The following is a 21,738-nucleotide window of genomic DNA, read 5'->3' on the forward strand; positions in this document are numbered from 1 at the left end:
AAAATAGAAACACAGAACGCAGTAAAATAGAAACACAGAACAGTAAAATAGAAACACAGAACACAGTAAAATAGAAACACAGAATGCAGTAAAATAGAAACACAGAACAGTAAAATAGAAACACAGAAAGCGGTAAACTAGAAACACAGAACGCGGTAAACTAGAAACACAGAACGCGGTAAAATAGAAACATAGAACAGTAAAATAGAAACACAGACCACGGTAAAATAGAAACACAGAACGCGGTAAAATAGAAACACAGAACGCGGTAAAATAGAAACACAGAACGCGGTAAAATAGAAACACAGAACACAGTAAAATAGAAACACAGAACACAGTAAAATAGAAACACAGTACACAGTAAAATAGAAACACAGAACACAGTAAAATAGAAACACAGAACACAGTAAAATAGAAACACAGTACACAGTAAAATAGAAACACAGAACACAGAAAAATAGAAACACAGAACGCAGTAAAATAGAAACACAGACCACAGTAAAATAGAAACACAGACCACAGTAAAATAGAAACACAGAACACAGTAAAATAGAAACACAGACCACAGTAAAATAGAAACACAGAACACAGTAAAATAGAAACACAGACCACAGTAAAATAGAAACACAGACCACAGTAAAATAGAAACACAGAACAGTAAAATAGAAACACAGAACACGGTAAAATAGAAACACAGAACGCGGTAAAATACAAACACAGAACGCGGTAAAATACAAACACAGAACGCAGTAAAATACAAACACAGAACGCAGTAAAATAGAAACAGAACGCAGTAAAATAGAAACACAGAACACAGTAAAATAGAAACACAACGCGGTAAAATAGAAACATAGAACGCGGTAAAATAGAAACACAGAACGTGGTAAAATACAAACACAGAACGCAGTAAAATAGAAACAAAATGCAGTAAAATAGAAACACAGACCGCAGTAAAATAGAAACACAGACCACAGTAAAATAGAAACACAGAACAGTAAAATAGAAACACAGAACACGGTAAAATAGAAACACAGAACGTGGTAAAATACAAACACAGAACGCAGTAAAATAGAAACACAGAACGCAGTAAAATAGAAACAGAACGCAGTAAAATAGAAACACAGAACACAGTAAAATAGAAACATAGAACGCAGTAAAATAGAAACATAGAACGCGGTAAAATAGAAACACAGAAAGCGGTAAACTGGAAACAGAACGCGGTAAAATAGAAACACAGAACAGTAAAATAGAAACACAGACCACAGTAAAATAGAAACACAGACCACAGTAAAATAGAAACACAGAACAGTAAAATAGAAACACAGAACACGGTAAAATAGAAACACAGAACGTGGTAAAATACAAACACAGAACGCAGTAAAATAGAAACAAAATGCAGTAAAATAGAAACACAGACCGCAGTAAAATAGAAACACAGACCACAGTAAAATAGAAACACAGAACAGTAAAATAGAAACACAGAACACGGTAAAATAGAAACACAGAACGTGGTAAAATACAAACACAGAACGCAGTAAAATAGAAACAAAATGCAGTAAAATAGAAACACAGACCGCAGTAAAATAGAAACACAGAACGCAGTAAAATAGAAACACAGAACAGTAAAATAGAAACACAGAACACAATAAAATAGAAACAGAACGCAGTAAAATAGAAACACAGAACAGTAAACTAGAAAACAAGCAACAAAGCAGGTGCCATTCAAAATTCAAAGTACAAAGTACCTATTATCTGTTCAACTTTGCTCCACTTCACTCATCCTGACTTTATGTCAAACATGCCTTGACTTCACCCCAACTCTGCCTCTCACCCGCACGCTTTAACCCTTGACTCAGCCTCACCATCACTCACTTCTCCACTGTTTGTGGTGATCGTTTACCACAAACAAGAAAAGGAGTTATTAATAAAGTATTTAGTTGTATTCTTTAAAGAGCAAACACGAGGAAATCTGCAGGTGCTGGAAATTCAAACAACAACACACACAAAATGGTGGTGGAACACCACCATTTGAAAGTAGTGGGGGGAGGGGGAAATGCAAAATGATAGGAGAAGACCGGAGGGGGTGGGATGAAGCTAAGAGCTGGAAAGGTGATTGGCGAAAGTGATACAGAGCTGGAGAAGGGAAAGGATCATGGGATGGGAGGCCTCAGGAGAAAGAAAGGAGAGGGGGGGAAGCACCAGAGGGAGATGGTGGAACACTTCCTCCCTCAGCACCATTCAGGGCCCCAGACAGTCCTTCCAGGTGAGGCGACACTTCACCTGTGAGTCGGCTGGTGTGGTATACTGCGTCCGGTGCTCCCGGTGTGGCCTTTTATATATTGGTGAGACCCAACGCAGACTGGGAGACCGTTTCGCTGAACACCTATGCTCGGTCCACCAGAAAAAGCAGGATCTCCCAGTGGCCACACATTTTAATTCCACGTCCCATCCCCATTCTGATATGTCTACCCATGGCCTCCTCTATTGTCAAAATGAATCCAAACTCAGGTTGGAGGAACAACACCTTATATACTGGCTGGGTAGCCTCCAACCTGATGGCATGAACATTGACTTCTCTAACTTCTGTTAATGCCCCTCCTCCCCTTCTTACCCCATCCCTGACATATTTAGTTGTTTGCCTGTTCTCCATCTCCCTCTGGTGCTTCCCCCCCCCCTCTCCTTTCTTTCTCCTGAGGCCTCCCATTCCATGATCCTTTCCCTTCTCCAGCTCTGTATCACTTTCACCAATCACCTTTCCAGCTCTTAGCTTCATCCCACCCCCTCCTATCATTTTGCATTTCCCCCTCCCCCCACTACTTTCAAATCTCTTACTATCTTCCCTTTCGGTTAGTCCTGATGAAGGGTCTCGGCCCGAAACGTCAACAGCGCTTCTCCCTATAGATGCTGCCTGGCCTGCTGTGTTCCACCAGCATGTTGTGTGTGTTGTTAGTTGTATTCTTTGTTTTGTTTGCCACCACCTGTATTTAGTGACTGGTGTTCACCAGCACCATCTCAAACTGGTCTTTGCTACCTTCCCACTCCCAATTCAAAACAAGAAGTTGAATCTACTCTGTGTAATTAATTCAAGATCACCAAACCAGTGGGAACAGTTGCTCCCACCACCAACTGGATATCTAGAGTTTAGAGCAGCTGATGAATCAGTACAATGCAGGCAGCCATGATAAGATTGGATTGTCAGCCCTCTGTTTAGTCTCTGACGAGATGGGCACTTGGCGAGCCAAGCATGATGGGATTAGATTGTCAGCCCTCTGTGTGTCTCTCAGACAGGATGAGCACTTGGCAAGTGAGGCATGAGAGGGCATTATGTAGGATCAAAGCTGAGCAGGGGAAACTGGATGGCTGTTTGGTTTGGTGGAAGGAGGGTGTTAGATGGGGGAGTGTGGTAACAAAGGGTGTGGGTAAGGGGGAGGTGATGGGGTTAACAACTGAGAGAACTAACACATTATGTCACCTTCATTTGGCAAAAATCACTGGGGACAAGTGTGGGTGAGGCCGTGCAGAGATAAGACTGGAGTGGTGAAGGGAGCGGAGTGGAGAGATAGCATCAGGTTTATCTTTGTGCTGTAGGGTGACCCATCCCTCTAGGTCTGATAAACACATTCACACATATCCACAAACCTCACCGAGGGTTCAGTAGTCCTTGTGTACAACCAGGAAAGGACAGAATGTCCTGCTGAAGGATTTTCGCCCAAAACGTCAACTGTAATTTTTCTATAGATGCTGAAAGCCTGCTGAGTTCCTCCTGCATCTTGAGTGTGTGTTGCAAGGACAGAATCTGGGCTTTATTGGGAACAAGAATATTGGATGTGAGGGAGAGTGATTGGGAGAGTAGGTTGCTGCAGCATTTCATGGGGATGGGCCACTGGGAAGAATGAGGAGAGGGAGGTAGGAATGGTGGGGTAGTACACATCATGAAGCAATATTGGGTCCCTTTAGAGAATTCTGCTGGTCCCTTCAGAGAATACAGAGACAGGCACAGAGGAATTGATCAAGGGTGCCTGAGGAAAGTACAAACACAAAGGGAAAGGCAAAGTGGGAATTGGTGGGTAGATACTGGAGGCTCTCCAGCAGTCTGGAACAGGGTCAAATCCTCAGGCTGGGGGTCTGAATGGGACGAAGAGAAATTCTATCTGTGAAGGGCTGCACATCTTTGTCATTCTTGTGCAGAGGAGATTCACCAGGATGTTATCTGTATTGGAAAAGAGATGGGGAGAGACTGGACATAATGATTTTATTTTTCCTGAAGAAAAAGAGGCTGATGGGTGACGCGATAGATGTACAGAATATAGATTATAGAGGTATAAATATGGTAGGCAGCCAAAATGTTTTTCCCATGTTTGGGATATCAAAAATACTGTATGTAGATTTAAAGATTATCTTTATTTGCAACATGTAAATCGAAACATCAAAACATCCAGTGAAATGCGTCATTGGCATCAATGCCCAACACAGTCCGAGGATGTGCTAGGGCAGCCATCAAGTGTCACCAAGCTCTCAGCACAAAAAATTATGCCCACAACTTACCAACCCTAAACTGTACAGGTTTGCAATGTGGGAAGATATTAGAGCACCCAGAGGAAACCCAGGCTGTCTTGGGGAGAACATACAAACTCCTTACTGAGAGCAGTGGGAATTGAACCCTGACCACTGGTGCTATAAAGTGAAAAGGAAGGAGGTTTAAAGGCAATTTGAAGGGCTAGTGAGTATTGCCTGGAACTTGCTGCCAGAGGAGGTGGTGGGATAAGGTACAGTCACGATGGTTGAGAAACTTTGAGAGAGGCAGTTGAAAAAGTCAAGTCATACAAGCATATGGTCTAGTATGGGCTAATGGAATTATGTGATGAGCCAAAGGACCTGTCTCTGTACTGTACCTTTTTGCAACTCTTTACACTGCTGCTCAGAATGTTCAGTGACTGAGGGCTGAGACTGAGTGGTGTTTATGTATGAGAAGCACAGGAAGGGATGTGAACTGGACTCTGGTTAACATGTTAGTGCAGTGATGGGGTGGGGGAAACTGTGAGACACAGAGCTTGTGTACAGTCACAGGCTGTGATTTGAAGACACAAAGGCACTGAAATCATCGATGGATGGTGGGAGCATTCAGGTTAAAGGGAATGGCTGTGGGTGCTGTCCACTGGCAACTACTCCCCTCTGGGGAACACATCCATGTGTGTCACTTACACACGACCCTGTAAAAGTTCAGCAGCAATAGAACACACCTGGAGTCTGGTTTTGCTGTTAACAAAACATTATTTTATTAGTAACTATGTCATATAGTAACTTAAACCAGGTAAATCAAGAGTTAATGCTGTTATGCATATATAGGTGTAAAAAATAAAGTTCCCAAACTTCTTCAAACTTAGGTGGTAAGTGATACAGTCTTACATTAGTATGTAAGGAAGTTCTATTCAGATGCACAGGTTAATTAATGTGAGATGTTTGTAATCCAAAGGCGAAGGTTGTGAGAAGGCAATTGCGTTGATATTCCACAGATTCCATGACAGCAATACAAAATAACAATAGCAGTAGGTTTTATCTCTGAAGTTGTTCCACTCTACACACAAAGTATCACCGTCAGTGATCTTCAGCGAGTATTCTTTCAACACAAGTGATACCACACCCGAATTCAGCTACGGGATGTCCCAAAGTGGTGGCCACAGGATACTCAGACAGAATCCACATATGGATTATCACCAACAGTAGCTCATCACAAAAGGGACCATCTTCAAGGGAACCACCACCCAGGCAAGGGTCGACACACTGGTAGATTCCACAAGGTTACCCCAATCACACACAACGTGATAGCCACTTATCCAGTTCTGCGACATAAGAAATAACTCCAACGGTGATTTGCCACAGGGGTGCCTTTCTTCAGTGAACTGCCACACCCAGACAAAGGGTAAACACACACGTGGCATTCAGAAAGGTGTTCCCCCACCAGAGAACCCACTCCTGTGGATTAACTACGTGACAATCACACTTTCGTATTCGAATGGAAACAAACTCACCCCTTATGGACTACTTGAAGAGAGAGTCCAAACAGTGATCTCTTTGTCACTAGGTTTCTTCTGATTCAAACCTTCCTCTCCTCTCCTTTCTTCTCTGCAAACTTTCGTCTAGTTGCAGAAACTTGTGAGAGTCATTTATCAATATTCAGGATTGATCTCAACTCACCGCTTTTGGCTTCTGAACGTTGAAACCAGCGACTGACTCACTGATGTCTTCCATTGACCGAATCCATCTTGACTCTGAGCCGTGTGTGTCTGTGTGTTCTTGTATATTCAAGTGACAGTCCACAGAAAAAATGAACCCTAGGGGTACATAACAATGTGTAACTGAGAGTGAGCTGTGTGCTGAAGAGCTAAGAGACCCCACACAGGAATCACTGAACAGGATTCTTGGCCATTACCTGAAGCGGCCGTGGGTGCTAATTGTTAGCTTGTAATCTGGTCCTGGGGTGACAGCTGCTGTGGTACTTGCAAGCATTCGAAGCAGTGTTGCAGGGAGGGCTGCTGCACCCTGATCAATGCACTTCTGGTTTCAGTCACTGTACGGTGTCTCCTGGACATCCATTCAAGGAGACAGTCCCAAAGAGCTGGAAATGATTATCTGATGATGGGCCAGTGAGTGTAGACAGAGTCCTCGAGAAAGTGTTTAGTCCATTGTGCATTTGGAACCATGCGGTGGAACAGTTTAGGAAGGAGCAGCTGGTCTGTCACTGTAACAAGCCACAGCCAGTGTGGGTGGGATCCAGGCTCTGGGAGGACCCTCAGAGTTGGTATATTAATAGGGGACTCGATAGTCAGGGGTTCAGACAGGCGGTTCTGTGGAGGTGATCGGGAGTCCTGGATGGTAGTTTGCCTCCCTGGTGCCAGGGTTCGGGACATTTGTGATCGCGTCCAAGATATCCTGAAGTGGGAGGGTGAGGAGCCAGAGGTCGTGGTACATGTAGGTACCAATGACATAGGTAGGAAAGGGGAAGAGGTCCTGAAACGAGAGTATAGGGAGTTAGGAAGGCAGTTAAGAAGAAGGACCGCAAAGGTAGTAATCTCGGGATTACTGCCTGTGCCACGTGACAGTGAGAGTAGGAATGGAATTAGGTGGAGGATGAATGCGTGGCTGAGGGATTGGAGCAGGGGGCAGGGATTCAAGTTTCTGGATCATTGGGACCTCTTCTGGGGCAGGCGTGACCTGTTCAAGAAGGACGGGTTACACTTGAATCCTGGGGGGACCAATATCCTAGCGGGGAGGTTTGCTAGGGCTACAGGGCAGACTTTAAACTAGTAAGATGGGGGGCGGGAATCAATTTGAGGAAACTATGGGAGAGGAGGTTAGTTCACCAGTAGAGCAAGTAAGTAGACAGTGTGTGAGGGAGGAAAGGCAGGTGATGGAGAAGGGATGCGCTCAGCCCGAAGATGTAGGGGAGAAGAAAGAAAAGGATAATAAATTTGAATGCATTGTTAGGGATGAAAAGAGAGGAGGAGGTGGAGAGTATCTTAAATGTATCTATTTTAATGCTAGGAGCATTGTAAGAAAGGTGGATGAGCTTAAAGCGTGGATTGATACCTGGAATTATGATGTTGTAGCTATTAGTGAAACATGGTTGCAGGAAGGGTGTGATTGGCAACTAAATATTCCTGGATTTAGTTGCTTCAGGTGTGATAGAGTAGGAGGGGCCAGAGGAGGAGGTGTTGCATTGCTTGTCCGAGAAAATCTTATGGCGGTGCTTTGGAAGGATAGATTAGAGAGCTCCTCTAGGGAGACTATTTGGGTGGAATTGAGGAATGGGAAAGGTGTAGAGATTTTGAGATCATGGCTGATCAATTACTATCAATACCCGGTACACTGATAGGAGTGTATTATAGGCCACCTAATGGGGAGCGTGAGTTGGAAGAGCAAATGTGTAAGGAGATAGCAGATATTTGTAGTAAACACAAGGTGGTGATTGTGGGAGATTTTAATTTTCCACACATAGATTGGGAAGCTCATTCTGTAAAAGGGCTGGATAGTTTTTTGCAACAATACATAGAAATACCGACTAGAGATGGGGCAGTGTTGGATCTCCTGTTAGGGAATGCAATAGGTCAGCTGACAGATGTATGTGTTGGGGAGCACTTCAGGTCCAGTGATCACAATAGCATTAGCTTCAATATAATTATGGAGAAGGACAGGACTGGACCTAGAGTTGAGATTTTTGATTGGAGAAAGGCTAACTTTGAGGAGATGCGAAGGGATTTAGAGAGAGTGGATTGGGTCAAGTTGTTTTATGGGAAGGATGTAATAGAGAAATGGAGGTCATTTAAGGGTGAAATTATGAGGGTACAGAATCTTTATGTTCCTGTTAGGTTGAAAGGAAAGGTTAAAGGTTTGAAAGCGCCATGGTTTTCAAGGGATATTAGAAACTTGGTTCGGAAAAAGAGGGATGTCTACAATAGATATAGGCAGCATGGAGTAAAGGAATTGCTCGAGGAATATAAAGAATGTAAAAGGAATCTTAAGAAAGAGATTAGAAAAGCTAAAAGAAGATACGAGTTTGGTTTGGCAAATAAGGTGGAAGTAAATCCGAAAGGTTTCTACAGTTATATTAAAAGCAAGAGGATAGTGAGGGATAAAATTGGTCCCTTAGAGAATCAGGGTGGTCAGCTATGTGTGGAGCCGAGGGAGATGGGAGAGATTTTGAACGATTTCTTCTCTTCGGTATTCACTAAGGAGAAGGATATTGAATTGTGTAAGGTGTGGGAAGCAAGTAAGGAAGTTATGGAACCTATGACAATTAAAGAGGTGGAAGTACTGGCGCTTTTAAGAAATTTAAAAGTGGATAAATCTCCAGGTCCTGACAGGATATTTCCCAGGACCTTGAGGGAAGTTTGTGTAGAGATAGCAGGAGCTCTGACGGAGATCTTTCAGATGTCATTAGAAACGGGGATTGTGCCGGAGGATTGGCGTATTGCTCATGTGGTTCCATTGTTTAAAAAGGGTTCTAGAAGTAAGCCTAGCAATTATAGACCTGTCAGTTTGACATCAGTGGTGGGTAAATTAATGGAAAGTATTCTTAGAGATAGTATTTATAATTATCTGGATAGACAGGATCTGATTAGGAGTAGCCAGCATGGATTTGTGCGTGGAAGGTCATGTTTGACAAACCTTATTGAATTTTTTGAAGAAGTTATGAGGAATGTTGATGAGGGTAAGGCAGTGGATGTAGTCTATATGGACTTCAGCAAGGCCTTTGACAAAGTTCCACATGGAAGGTTAGTTAAGAAGGTTCAGTCGTTAGGTATTAATGCTGGAGTAATAAAATGGATTCAACAGTGGCTAGATGGGAGATGCCAGAGAGTAGTGGTGGATAATTGTTTATCGGGATGGAGGCCGGTGACTAGCGGGGTGCCTCAGGGATCTGTTTTGGGCCCAATGTTGTTTGTAATATACATAAATGATCTGGATGATGGGGTGGTAAATTGGATTAGTAAGTATGCTGATGATACTAAGGTAGGAGGTGTTGTGGATAATGAGGTGGGTTTTCAAAGCTTGCAGGGAGATTTATGCCGGTTAGAAGAATGGGCTGAACGTTGGCAGATGGAGTTTAATGCTGAGAAGTGTGAGGTTCTACATTTTGGCAGGAATAATCCAAATAGAACATACAGGGTAAATGGTAGGGCATTGAGGAATGCAGTGGAACAGAGAGATCTAGGAATAACAGTGCATAGTTCCCTGAAGGTGGAGTCTCATGTAGATAGGGTGGTGAAGAAGGCTTTTGGAACGCTGGCCTTTATAAATCAGAGCATTGAGTACAGAAGTTGGGATGTAATGTTAAAATTGTACAAGGCATTGGTAAGGCCAAATTTGGAATATTGTGTACAGTTCTGGTCACCGAATTATAGGAAAGATATCAATAAATTAGAGAGAGTGCAGAGACGATTTACTAGGATGTTACCTAGGTTTCAGCACTTAAGTTACAGAGAAAGGTTGAACAAGTTAGGTCTCTATTCATTGGAGCGTAGAAGGTTGAGGGGGGATTTGATCGAGGTATTTAAAATGTTGAGAGGGATAGATAGAGTTGACGTGAATAGGCTGTTTCCATTGAGAGTAGGGGACATTCAAACGACAGGACATGATTTGAGAGTTAGGGGGCAAAAGTTTAAGGGAAACACGAGGGGGTATTTCTTTACTCAGAGAGTGATAGCTGTGTGGAATGAGCTTCCTGTAGAAGTAGTAGAGGCCAGTTCAGTTGTGTCATTAAAGGTAAAATTGGATAGGTATATGGACAGGAAAGGAGTGGAGGGTTATGGGCTGAGTGCGGGTAGGTGGGACTAGGTGAGATTAAGAGTTCGGCACGGACTAGGAGGGCCGAGATGGCCTGTTTCTGTGCTGTGATTGTTATATGGTTATATGGTATGGGAGGACAGTTCTGTGGGTTACTTTCAGTGCAGACGCCATGGTAAAACTCGCTCTTTTCTCTTCACAATGCAGGGCGAAGGATGTGGACCTTGCTTCACTGCTCCACATGGGAAGCTCAATGCTGCCTCCCCACATGTGGAAGTACCTGAGGATGGATCCAGAGGTCAGCCCGGCAGACCGGTGAGTGAGCATCGACAAACGGTGCAGGGCTGTGATGGTTCCATGGAGAGAGGGCTATTTCTCCACGGGGCTGGGAAGTTGTGTGTGCTGAGATCCTCCAGCATTTTGTGTGTGTTCCTCAGGATTTCCAGCATCTGCAGAACCTCTTGTGTTGAAGAGTAGCACTCACTGGCTTGTTACACTGGGATGAACAGTGGCCACCCCAGTGAAAATCTCCTCTGGGCCAGTGTCCTAAAAAAGTCACCAGTTTAATGTTATCTGGTTCCCTTTCAGGGACAAGTTCACACACTGGTTCCTGTAATTTGCCTAACCCCACTCACCTCTGGAGGATTTGAACCCAAATCATAGTGATAGAAACATAGAAAACTGACAACACAACAACACAATATAGGCTCTCCAGCCCACGATGCCATGTCGAACATGTACTTACTTTAGAAATTACCTAAGGTTACCCATAGCCCTCTTTTTTCTGAGCTCCATGTACCTATCCAAGAGTCTCTTAAAACACTTAAAAGATTTTCAGCCAATATTTTACTACTACTGAATGTTTGTCCAGGACCTGCTCAACCTCAGCTGAATATCTATGTCAAATTGTGGAGATGGTTTGAGTGGGAGCTCAGAGGGGGAGTTCATATCTGCTTATTTTTTAAGACTACTGATTAGCTTTATTTGTCACACATACATTAAAATATACAATGAAATTTGTTGTTTACGTCAAATCAAATCAGTGAGATTGGGCTGGGCAGCCCACAAGTGTTGCCCTGTTTCTGACATGCTCATAACTTACACATACACCTTTGGACTGTGGGAGGAAACTGGGACACCCAGAGGAAACCCACACAGTCACAGGGAGAAGGTATAAACTCGTTACAGACAGTGGCTGTAATAGTGTTATGCTTTATTGAAGAATGAAGGTTCTACATCAGTTGTGAATACAGGGAGGATGGTTGGGGTCCACTGCCTGTGAGGTCTACAGCCCACTGCAATTACCACACACTGGGGAGTCACTAGGAATCATTAAAGTACAAGGTCATTGTCTTTATCTGAAGATACCTGGGGGTTCTAGAAAAAAAACATTCACAGCCCTGGATCCAAATCGCAAGCTCAGCAAGCATTAATTGGGAATTCACGAATGATGACAAGGGTTAAACTACTGAGCTAGAGCTGGAGGACCAGGTTTGTATGCCATCAACCAGTGAAGATTAGTGTGATGTGGGAGCAGGAATGATGGGTTTGTCTGAGAGATCTGTCTAAACCTTGACTGTCACTGGAGCTACAGATGCCACTGCAAGGCCAGTGACTTGTCTGGTGAGTGAGGGAAGGGTGTGCAGTGGAGGAAGGTGTGACCTAACTTATGCCATAAGGAGTAGCCAATCTCTCTCTCTTTCCTCTTGTTACTGAGGAAACAGGCTACTCACCCGGCTTAAGGTGAATTCCTGTCCTTCCCTGGTGATTCACTGAGGGTCCTAAACTGCTTCACCATGTGGGGGGTTCCGGGGGTACCCTTATTAACACTCAGAGAAAATGTTTAATTCCTTTGTTCAGGGTGATCCTGGTCCAAAGGGCGATACAGGAGAGCCAGGTGCCATAGGAATTCCAGGAAACCCTGGAAAACAAGGATTACGAGGTTCTCCCGGACTAAAAGGCGAAAAGGTGAGTCAACAATTTCTTGTTGCCTTTGTCAGAGCAAATATTGCTATTCCCAGCAGGTGTTCCCTATCTCTGGTTCTCACTGTCTGTGTGTCCCTGATCCCAGCAGGTTCCTTCTCTCTGCAGGTGTCCGTGATTCCAGCAGATTCCTGCTCTCTGCAGGTGTCCCTGATCCCAGCAGGTTCTCACTCTCTGCAGGTATCCCTGATCCCAGCAGGTTCCTGCTCTCTGCAGGTGTCCCTGATCCCAGCAGGTTTTCACTTTCTGCGGGTATCCCTGATTTGAACAGATTGCTCTTCCCTCATCCTACTAACTGGAATCAGTTGGCTCTGAGGTTGGTTGGGAAGGAAGTGTTGAACTTCTGCTTGGTGCCCTATCAGTCCTTGCCCTCATTTTTCTTTCCTGTACCCTGGTTTGAAGCCAGGGTGCTGAGAGTACAGTGGTCAGGATTAGTGATGAGCTGTGGGAATTACTGGACAACATTGTGACCTCACTGTTCCTCTGTTTCTTCCTGACTTATCCTTCTCAGCTACCCCCAGCTCACCTTTGGCTTGGCATAGTTGCTGAGGACACACAGACAAATGGCTCACGTGGTGAACGTGAGAGATGCTGATCGGCCCTGTCCGTATTTCTATTTCCACACCGCACTACACCTCCACATCTGGCCAGACACGGGTCACTTAATATTGCTGCCACCATCTGATTTTGTCCAAACATCCTGCAGTGTGTTCCTCATTCCTGATTCGTCAAGTAATCTGATTGGGATCAAGGGATCCAGTCCTGATTAATTTGTGGTGTTTGGATTGTCTTGTACAGGGAGATCAGTGTGAGGTTTGCCCCACAATACCAGATGATTTCAAGGATGTGATCGGACTTCCAGGGAAACCAGGCCCTCGAGGCGATCCTGGACCGCCTGGGACAGGAACACCCGGAAGACATGTAAGTCATCAGTTATACTGGCTGTCTGTACTTACAGTCCGACCGTGTGTGTGTGTGTGTATGTGTATCTGTGTTTGTGTAATTAGTGTGTTGTATCTGTGTTTGTGTGTTTAGTGGGTGTGTCTGTGTGTTATATGTTTAGTGTACAGAAACATTGAAATGTTTCTAATGGGAGAGCATTTTGGAGATAGTGATCATAATTCTATCTCCTTTATAACAGCACTGGAGAGAGATATAGGAACAGACAAATTAGAAAAGCGTTTAATGGGAGTAAGGGGAACTATGGGGCTGTCAGGCAGAAAATTGGAAGCTTAAATTGGAAACAGATGTTCTCGGGAAAAGTACGGAAGAAATGTGGCAAATGTTCAGGGGATATTTGTGTGGAGTTCTGCATAGGTACGTTCCAATGAGACAGGGAAGCTATGGTAGGGTACAGGAACTGTGGTGTACAAAGGCTGAAATAAATATAGTCAAGAAGAAAATAAAAGCTTACAAAAGATTCAGAGAACTAGGTAATGTTAGGGATCTAGAAGATAATAAGGCTAATAGGAAGGAACTTAAGAAGGAAATTAGGAGAGCCAGAAGGGGCCGTGAGAAGGCCTTGGTGGGCAGGATTAAGGAAAACCCCAAGGCATTCTGCAAGTATGTGAAGAGCAAGAGGATAGGAAGCAAAAGAATAGGACCTATCAACTGTGACAGTGGGAAAGTGTGTATGGAACCGGAGGAAATAACAGGTACTTTATTTCAGTATTCACTATGGAAAAGGATCTTGGTGATTGTAGTGATCACTTGCAGCAGACTAAAAAGCTTGAGCATGTAGATATTAAGAAATGATGTGCTGGAGCTTTTGGAAAGCATCAAGTTGAATAAGTCACCGGGACCAGATGAGATGTACCCCAGGCTACTGTGGGAGGCAAGGGAGGAGATTGCTGAGCCTCTGGTGATGATCTTTGCATCATCAACGGGGACGGGAGAGGTTCCAGAGAATTGGAGGGTTGCGGATGTTGTTCCTTTATTCAAGAAAGGGAGTAGATAGAGATAGCCCAGGAAATTGTAGACCAGTCATTCATACCTCAGTGGTTGGTAAGCTGATGGAGAAGATCCCGAGAGGCAGGACTTATGAACATTCAGAGAGGTATAATATGATTAGGAATAGTCAGCACGGCTTTGTCAAGGGCAGGTCGTGCCTTACGAGCCTGATTGAGTTTTTTCAGGATGTGACTAAACACAGGAATAAAGGAAGAGCAGTAGATATAGTGTATATGGATTTCAGCAAGGCATTTGATAAGGTACGCCATGCAAGGCTTATTGAGAAAGTAAGGAAGCATGGGATCCAAGGGGACATTGCTTTGTGGATCCAGAACTGGCTTGCCCACAGAAGGCAAAGAGTGGTTATAGATGGGTCATATTCTGCATGGAGGTCGGTCACTAGTGGAGTGCCTCAGGGATCTGTTCTGGGACCCTTCGTGATTTTTATAAATGACCTGGATGAGGAAGTGGAGGAATAGGTTCGTAAGTATGCTGACATAGGTTGGAGGTGTTGTGGATAATGTGGAGGGCTGTCAGAGGTTACAGCATGACATTGATAGAATGCAAAACCTGGCTGAGAAGTGGCAGATGGATTTCAACCCAAATAAGTGTGAAGTGGTTCATTTTGGTTGGTCAAATATGATGGCAGATGACTGTGTGGTTAAGAAGGCGTATGGTGTACTGGCCTTCATCAATTGTAGAATTGAATTTAGGTGCCGAGAGGTAATGTTGCAGCTGTATAGGACCCTGGTCAGACCCCACTTGGAGTACTGTGCTCAGTTCTGGTCACCTCACTACAGGAAGGATGTGGAAGCCATAGAAATGATGCAGAAGAGATTTACAAGGATGTTGCCTGGATTGGGGAGCATGCCTTATGAGAATAGGTTGAGTGAACTCGGCCTTTTCTCCTTGGAGCAACGGAGGATGAGAGGTGACATGATAGAGGTATATAAGATGATGAGAGGCATTGATCGTGTGGATAGTCAGAGGCTTTTTCCCAGGGCTGAAATGGTTACCACAAGAGGACACAGGTTCAAGGTGCTGGGGAGTAGGTACAGAGGAGATGTCAGGGGTAAGTTTTTTACTCAGAGTGGTGAGTGCGTGGAATGTGCTGCCGGCGATGGTGGTGGAGGCGGATACGATAGGGTCTTTTAAGAGACTTTTGGATAGGTACATAGAGCTTAGAAATATCGAGGGCTATAGGCAAGCCTGGTAATTTCTAAGGTAAGGACATGTTCGGCACAACTTTGTGGGCTGAAGGTCCTGTATTGTGCTGTAGGTTTTCTATGTTTCTAAATCCTACAGCACAGTACAGGCCCTTTGACCCACAATGCTGTGCTGAACATGTTTAGAAATTACCTAGGGTTACCCATAGCCCTCTATTTTTCTAAGCTCCATATACTTGTCCAGGAATCTCTTAAAAGACCCTATCGTATCCACCTCCACCACCATCGCTGGCAGCCCATTCCACGCACTCACCACTCTCTGCGTAAAAAAACTTACCCTAACATCTTGTCTGTACCTACTTTGAATCACCTTAAAACTGTACCCTCTTCTGTTAGCCATTTCAGCCCTGGGAAAAAGCCTCTGACTATCCACGCTATCAATGCCTCTCATCATCTTATACACCTCTATCAGGTCACCTCTCATCCTCCGCCACTCCAAGGAGAAAAGGTCAAGTTCACTCAACCTATTCTCATAAGGCATGCTCCCCAATCCAGGCAACATCCTTGTAAATCTCCTCTGCACCCTTTATATGGTTTCCACATCCTTCCTATAGTGAGGTGACCAGAACTGAGCACAGTTCTCCAAGTGGTCTCTGACCAGGGTCCGAAATAGCTGCAACATTATCTCTCGGCTCCTAAACTCAGTCCCACGGTTGATGAAGGCCAATGCAGAGTGTGTGTGTGTGTGCGTGTGTGCGTGTGTGCGTGCGTGCGTGCGTGCACTAACCTCTCACTTTCGTGTGTTTTTTCCATTGCCATAGGGTCTACCAGGTCTGCAAGGACAGGCAGGCACTCCGGGTCTGAAGGGAGAGAAGGTGAGTGTGAAGTTGTCATGTCATGTGAAGTTTGAAGGATCTCTGTGCTGACCTCAGCTGAATGTGACTAGTGAATTAACAATTTGCTCTCTTTATATTCAACAGGGGCAGAGGGGACCCCCTGGAGTCAGACAGCCTGGCCTACCAGTGAGTTCATGTCAACTTGTGTTTATCTTCTCTTCGGGTGGTGTTTCGGGGTTGGGAATGACTCACCTTTGCAGTTTGTAGGCTCTGGGGGGTAGCTGATGATGCCAGTGTGGGAATGGGGAGTGGATGTCTGGGGTGGGTGCATGGGTGGGCAATTTGTGGGAGGCGACTACCTTCTACCATTGACACAGTGTTCTCCTGAGACCAAGAACACTGTTCACCCACCCATCAGAATTGTCAGTCCATCAACCTCCTCTGATAGTTTCACAGTGGACTTTTCAAACAGGTCTGGAGAACAAACTGTACCAGGAGATTTTCCAAAGTAGAGAGTGATGAGAGCCTGGGTCAGGATTTCAAATGCAGGACCTCTGAAGAAGTGGTACTGAGAGGGATTAGGGCTGTCTTACGTGGGAGGGAGAATGAGTGGTATTATGTGGTGGTTGGATGAGGGTAAGTTGTTAACATGTGGTCCTCTCTCTCACTCTCCCCCTCCCTTTCTCTCATCCCTCCCGCTCTCTCCCTCTATCTCTCCTCTCTCTGCCTTTCTCTTACTCCTTTCTCCTGTATTTCTCTCTCTTCTCCCTTTCTCTCCCCCTCTCCCTCCCTCTCTCTCCTCTCTTCTCCGTCTCTTCTCTCACCTTCTTCCTCTCCCCTGTCCCTCCTCTTTCTCCCTCTCCCTCCCTCCTTCCCTCTCCATCTCTCCATTCTCTCTCTCTCCATCTCTCTCTCTCCCTCTCACCCTCTCCCCTCATTTGGTGTGCTCCTCTAATGTGTCTGGTTGTCTGTTTCTGTGTACCTTTTCCTCTCCCTGTCTGTGTTATTCCTGTCTCTTATTTGCTCGATTCCTGCCTCTCCTTCTGCCAGAGACAGTGCTAACTGGGACTCTTCTGTGGAAGTTTCTTGTGTGAAAACTCTTGTTGCTGCAGAGTGAATGGTCAGATTTTTCTGTTCTTCCTTCTTCTGAAGCCCATCATCTCCCACTGGAACAGAGACTGCCGAGAGCAGCTGCAAGATTACTCTGTCCTGGTCCAATTTTTCCAGTTGTCCCCAGGTGTAATCCATCTTTCGTCTTCTAGGCAAAGATCCTTCCCTTCCCAGGGCTGAGGTCTTTGGAGCATCTGTTCGTGTTTCTGAGGCTCTGGGTTTTTACTGGATGGGGTTGCTAGCCCAACCTCCAATCCTCCTTTCACAGCCAGGCTTGGGACCGTCCATGGCGGAGGTGAAAGTTTAAATAACTCAGGTTCAAATGTTCTTGCTTTCAGGGAAAGGATGGCAGTGTGGGGAAACCAGGAGAGCCGGTGAGTAAATACTTGGAATATTTCCATAGAGATGTGAACAGTGCTGAGCCCGAATAACATTGGCCACAATCCCACAGCCTCCTTCCATGGGTCTGTACATGGCCAACCTGTGTTTATGAGCTTGTATGTAGAATGCTGCCTGTCTCCCAGTCCTGGCCTGTATACGTAAAATCTTGGAGTCCTACAGCACAGACACAGGCAATTCAGCCCACTATAATCTTCCTGACCTTCAAGTACCTATCTATCTAATCGTACAAACCAATGCTTGGTCCTTTGCCTTCTATGCCTTGGCAGTTCGCATTCATCCTGAAATCTAAATGCTTCAACATTGTGAGAGTGCCTCCGTCCCTCCCTCCTTAGATTTAGCTACCATGCTCCAAGATGTACTAGGGAAGATGTACAAAAAAAGAATCTTTTTTTTCCAAAGCAGAGGAGCCTTGAACTAGTGGACACAGTTTTAAGGTGAGAGGGAATGCATTTAAAGCAGACCTGAAGGTAGGTTTTTCACACAGAGGGAGGTGGTGGAGTTAGGTACATAACTACAGCCCAAACGTCTTGTTTCTGTGCTGCACATGTCTATGATTCTATGAATCCCTGTTCCCCCATTACCATAACCAATCGCTCTCTACTCTCTTCTACCATATCTGGGCCCCATCTCTCACTGAACCCTAACCCTAACTTCTGGTAACATGGGGGCAAAGCTGACAAAGGTGTTGAATACAGGACTGAAGGTGTTATATTTGAATGGATGCTGTATACAAAATAACGGTTAGAAATTGGCAGCTATGATGTTGTGGGTATCACTGAGCTGTGGCTGAAAGAAGATCACAGTTGGGAGCTTAGTATTAAATTCATAGGACAGGTAGGTAGGCAGAGGAGGTGGGGTGGCTCTGTTGGTTTAAAAAAAAATGAAATCAAATCCTTAGAAAGAGGTGACATGATTGGGAGGCCTCTGACAAGATGCTGCACAGGAGCTGGCTGCGTAACAAGATTAGAGGCCATGTTATTACAGGAATGTTACTAGCATGATAGAAAATTGTATGACTGGCAGGAGGCAAAGTGTGGGAATAAAGGGGACTGTTTGGATGCTGGTGACTAGTTTTGTGCCACAGGAGTCAGTGTTGGGACTGCTTCTTTTCTCTGTACGTGTTAATGACTTGAATGACAGAATTGATAGATTTGTGGCCAAGTTTGCAGATGATGCGAAGATAGGGGAAGGTGTAGTTAATACTGAGAAAGCAGGGAGACTGCAGATGGACAGATAGATAAGGAGAAAGGACAAAGAGGTGGCAGATGGAATATAGTATAAGGAAGTGTATGGTCATGTACTTTGGTAGAAGAAATAAAGGTGTATTTTCTAAACAGGAGAAAATTCAAAGATCAGACATGCAGAGACATGGGAGTCCTTATGCAGGATTCCCTAAAGGTTAACTTTCATATTGATTCGGTGGTAAGGAAGGTAAATGCAATGTTAGCAATCATTTCAAGAGGACTAGAATACAAAAGCAAGGATGTAATACAGATGCCTTATATTTAATTGGTCAGACCGCACTTGGCGTGTTGTGAGCAGTTTTGGGCCCCTTATCTAAGAAAAGATGTGCTTGCATTGGAGAGGATACCAAGGGGGTTATCAAGAATTATTCCAGAATTGAAAGGGTTTATATGAATATGAAGAGTGTTTGCTGTCTCTGAGTTTGTACTCACTGGAGTTTAGAAAAATAAGAGGGGTGGGATCTCATTGGAATATTCAAAGGTCTAGATAGAGTGGATGTGAAGAGGGTGTTTCCCATAGTGGATAAGTCGTGGATCAGAGGGCACAGCCTCAGAATAAAGGGATGTCCATTGAGAACAGAGATGAGAGGGAATTTCTTTAGCCAGAGGATGAAAAATCTGTGGAATTCATTGCCACAGATGCCTGTGGAGGCTAAATGTTATTTATTGATTGATTATTATTTATTTATTGATTGATTGACTAATATACAGCACAGAGTCAGCCCTTCCGACCCTACAAGCCACACTGTCAATCAATCCCCCAATTTCATCCTGGCCTGATCATGGGACAACTTACAATGAATCTAGAGCAACCAAAAGAAACCCACACGGTCACGGGGAGAACGTACAAACTCTTTTACAGGCAGCGATAGGAAATAAAGCAGAGATTGATCAGGTTTTAATCAGTCAGGGCATCAAAAGTTATGGGCAGCAGGGGTTGAGAGTGATAATAACTCAGCCATGATGGAATGGCAGAGCAGAATCAATGGGCCAAATAGCCTAATTTTGTTCCTTTATCTTAAAGCTCCTTAATCTATATCCTTCTTCATGACTGTAATGATGTTCTCCTTAATCAACATTGCAATACTCCCTTTTATTTCACTTTATCCTCTTCAATGCCTGAATCACTGAGCTGGCCCTTAACCACTTCTCTGGTGACAGTATTGTGTTCCCACATGCTAACTGCTGCTCCAGTTCATTGGCCTTACCAGCCTGCCTCCCTGCATTAAAATAGATGTAGTTTAGTCCTCAGTCCTCCCAAACACCATGACTGTCCTGCTTACTGAACTTGCTATCTACATCACCTTCCCAACTGTACAAACCCTCCCTAACATTAGTAAAACTCTCTGCAGGGTTGCTGGATCCCTTCTGCTGCAGATATATCCCATCCAGCGTGTACAGGTCCTAACTTGCCAGCAAGTGGTTGCAATGATCCGGAAATTCCACCCTCGCCCACACCACGCCTTTAGCTATACAATCACCGGCCCATCCTCTTATTGCTGTACTACCAGCAGGTGGCATGTCCCACTCGTTAATCCATAGTGTAGCCCTCTAAATTGTATGATCTCTTCCCCTTTTATACCTCTGGCCTTATTGCCAGCTTAGACATGATCTTTGGCAACCCTGTGTTGTCAGAATGTCCTGCCGCCACTGCAAGACATCCCAGACCATTTGGAGGCAATATTCTATTCAGTACTGTATGCAGCCACAGAACTGTCTGCCTGCTCCCTTTTCCATTGAGTCCCTTATCATGATTTGTCTCCGAGCTGTGTCCCTCCCCTCCCCTCCTGTGCAGCAGAACAAACCAAGGCACCACAAACTTGGCCACTGCTGCTTTCTCCGAAGAACAGTGGGAGAGAATCAATAACTTTAAATTCTTTGGTGTTACCATATCAGAGGATCTGTCCTGGGACCAGAATGTAAATGCTCTCAAAAATAAGGCATGATAATGCCTTTCCTTTCTTCGAAGTTTGGGCATATTCAGCATGTCCCTAGAACATTGACAAACTTCTAATGATACACAGGAGAGAAAGTTTTGACTTGCTGCATCATGACCATGAATGGAAAAGCCTACAAAAAGTAATGGCTGCAGCCCATCCATAACAGGTAAAGACTTCCTCATCAGTGAGCACACTTACACAGGAAGGTAGCGTCCATCAACAAGGACCCGTATCATCCAGGCCATGCTCTCTTCGCACTCTACCATTGAGCAGGAGGTATAGGGGGCCTGAGGTCCCACACCACCAGGTTCAGGAACAGTTATTACCCTTCACTCATCAGGCTCCTGAACCAGCATGGTTAACTTCACTCACCTCAATTCTGAACTGATACCAAAACCTACAGACTCGTTCTAGGCTCTACAGCTTGTTGCCATTTATTTACTAACTTCTGTAAATGGTCACCGTGGCAGAGTCGTGGTTAGTGTAACGCTATTACAGTGCAGGGGTATCAGAGTTCATTCCCAGCATCCTCTGTACTTCGTCCCCATGGAATTTGTCCCTTTCCTCCAACAGTCCAAAGATGTACCAGGCCTGTTTACTGTTATTGTAAATCATGCCGCAAATAGATTATGGTTAAATCAGGGTTGTCAGCGTTTGCTGGGCAGTGTGGATTGAAGGGCCACTGCTTTGCTAAATAAAATAAAATATGATCCTTTGTACAATTTGTCCTCTTTTTCACATTGCATGTTAGTCAGTCTTTATGATTTTTCATAAATTCTGTTGTATTACTTTATTTTTGTGTAAATACCTGCACCAAAGTGAA

At 44.5% G+C, this 21,738-nt stretch overlaps 1 protein-coding gene across 6 annotated transcripts in view; it reads left to right on the plus strand.

Moving 5' to 3' along the window:
• The window catches only part of LOC140717613 (uncharacterized), a 344,930-nt gene that overhangs the window by 195,350 nt on the left and 127,842 nt on the right, over nucleotides 1-21,738 (plus strand). For all 6 annotated transcript variants that reach the window (XM_073031183.1, XM_073031184.1, XM_073031186.1 and 3 more), the window contains 6 exons: nucleotides 10,492-10,599; nucleotides 12,145-12,252; nucleotides 13,066-13,188; nucleotides 16,205-16,258; nucleotides 16,364-16,405; nucleotides 17,668-17,703. In XM_073031183.1, the coding sequence (XP_072887284.1) occupies nucleotides 10,492-10,599; nucleotides 12,145-12,252; nucleotides 13,066-13,188; nucleotides 16,205-16,258; nucleotides 16,364-16,405; nucleotides 17,668-17,703 (471 nt within the window). The remainder of the gene's footprint in view (nucleotides 1-10,491; nucleotides 10,600-12,144; nucleotides 12,253-13,065; nucleotides 13,189-16,204; nucleotides 16,259-16,363; nucleotides 16,406-17,667; nucleotides 17,704-21,738) is intronic.

This window comes from Hemitrygon akajei, chromosome 28 (genome assembly GCF_048418815.1).
Source record: "Hemitrygon akajei chromosome 28, sHemAka1.3, whole genome shotgun sequence".
NCBI lineage: Eukaryota > Metazoa > Chordata > Chondrichthyes > Myliobatiformes > Dasyatidae > Hemitrygon > Hemitrygon akajei.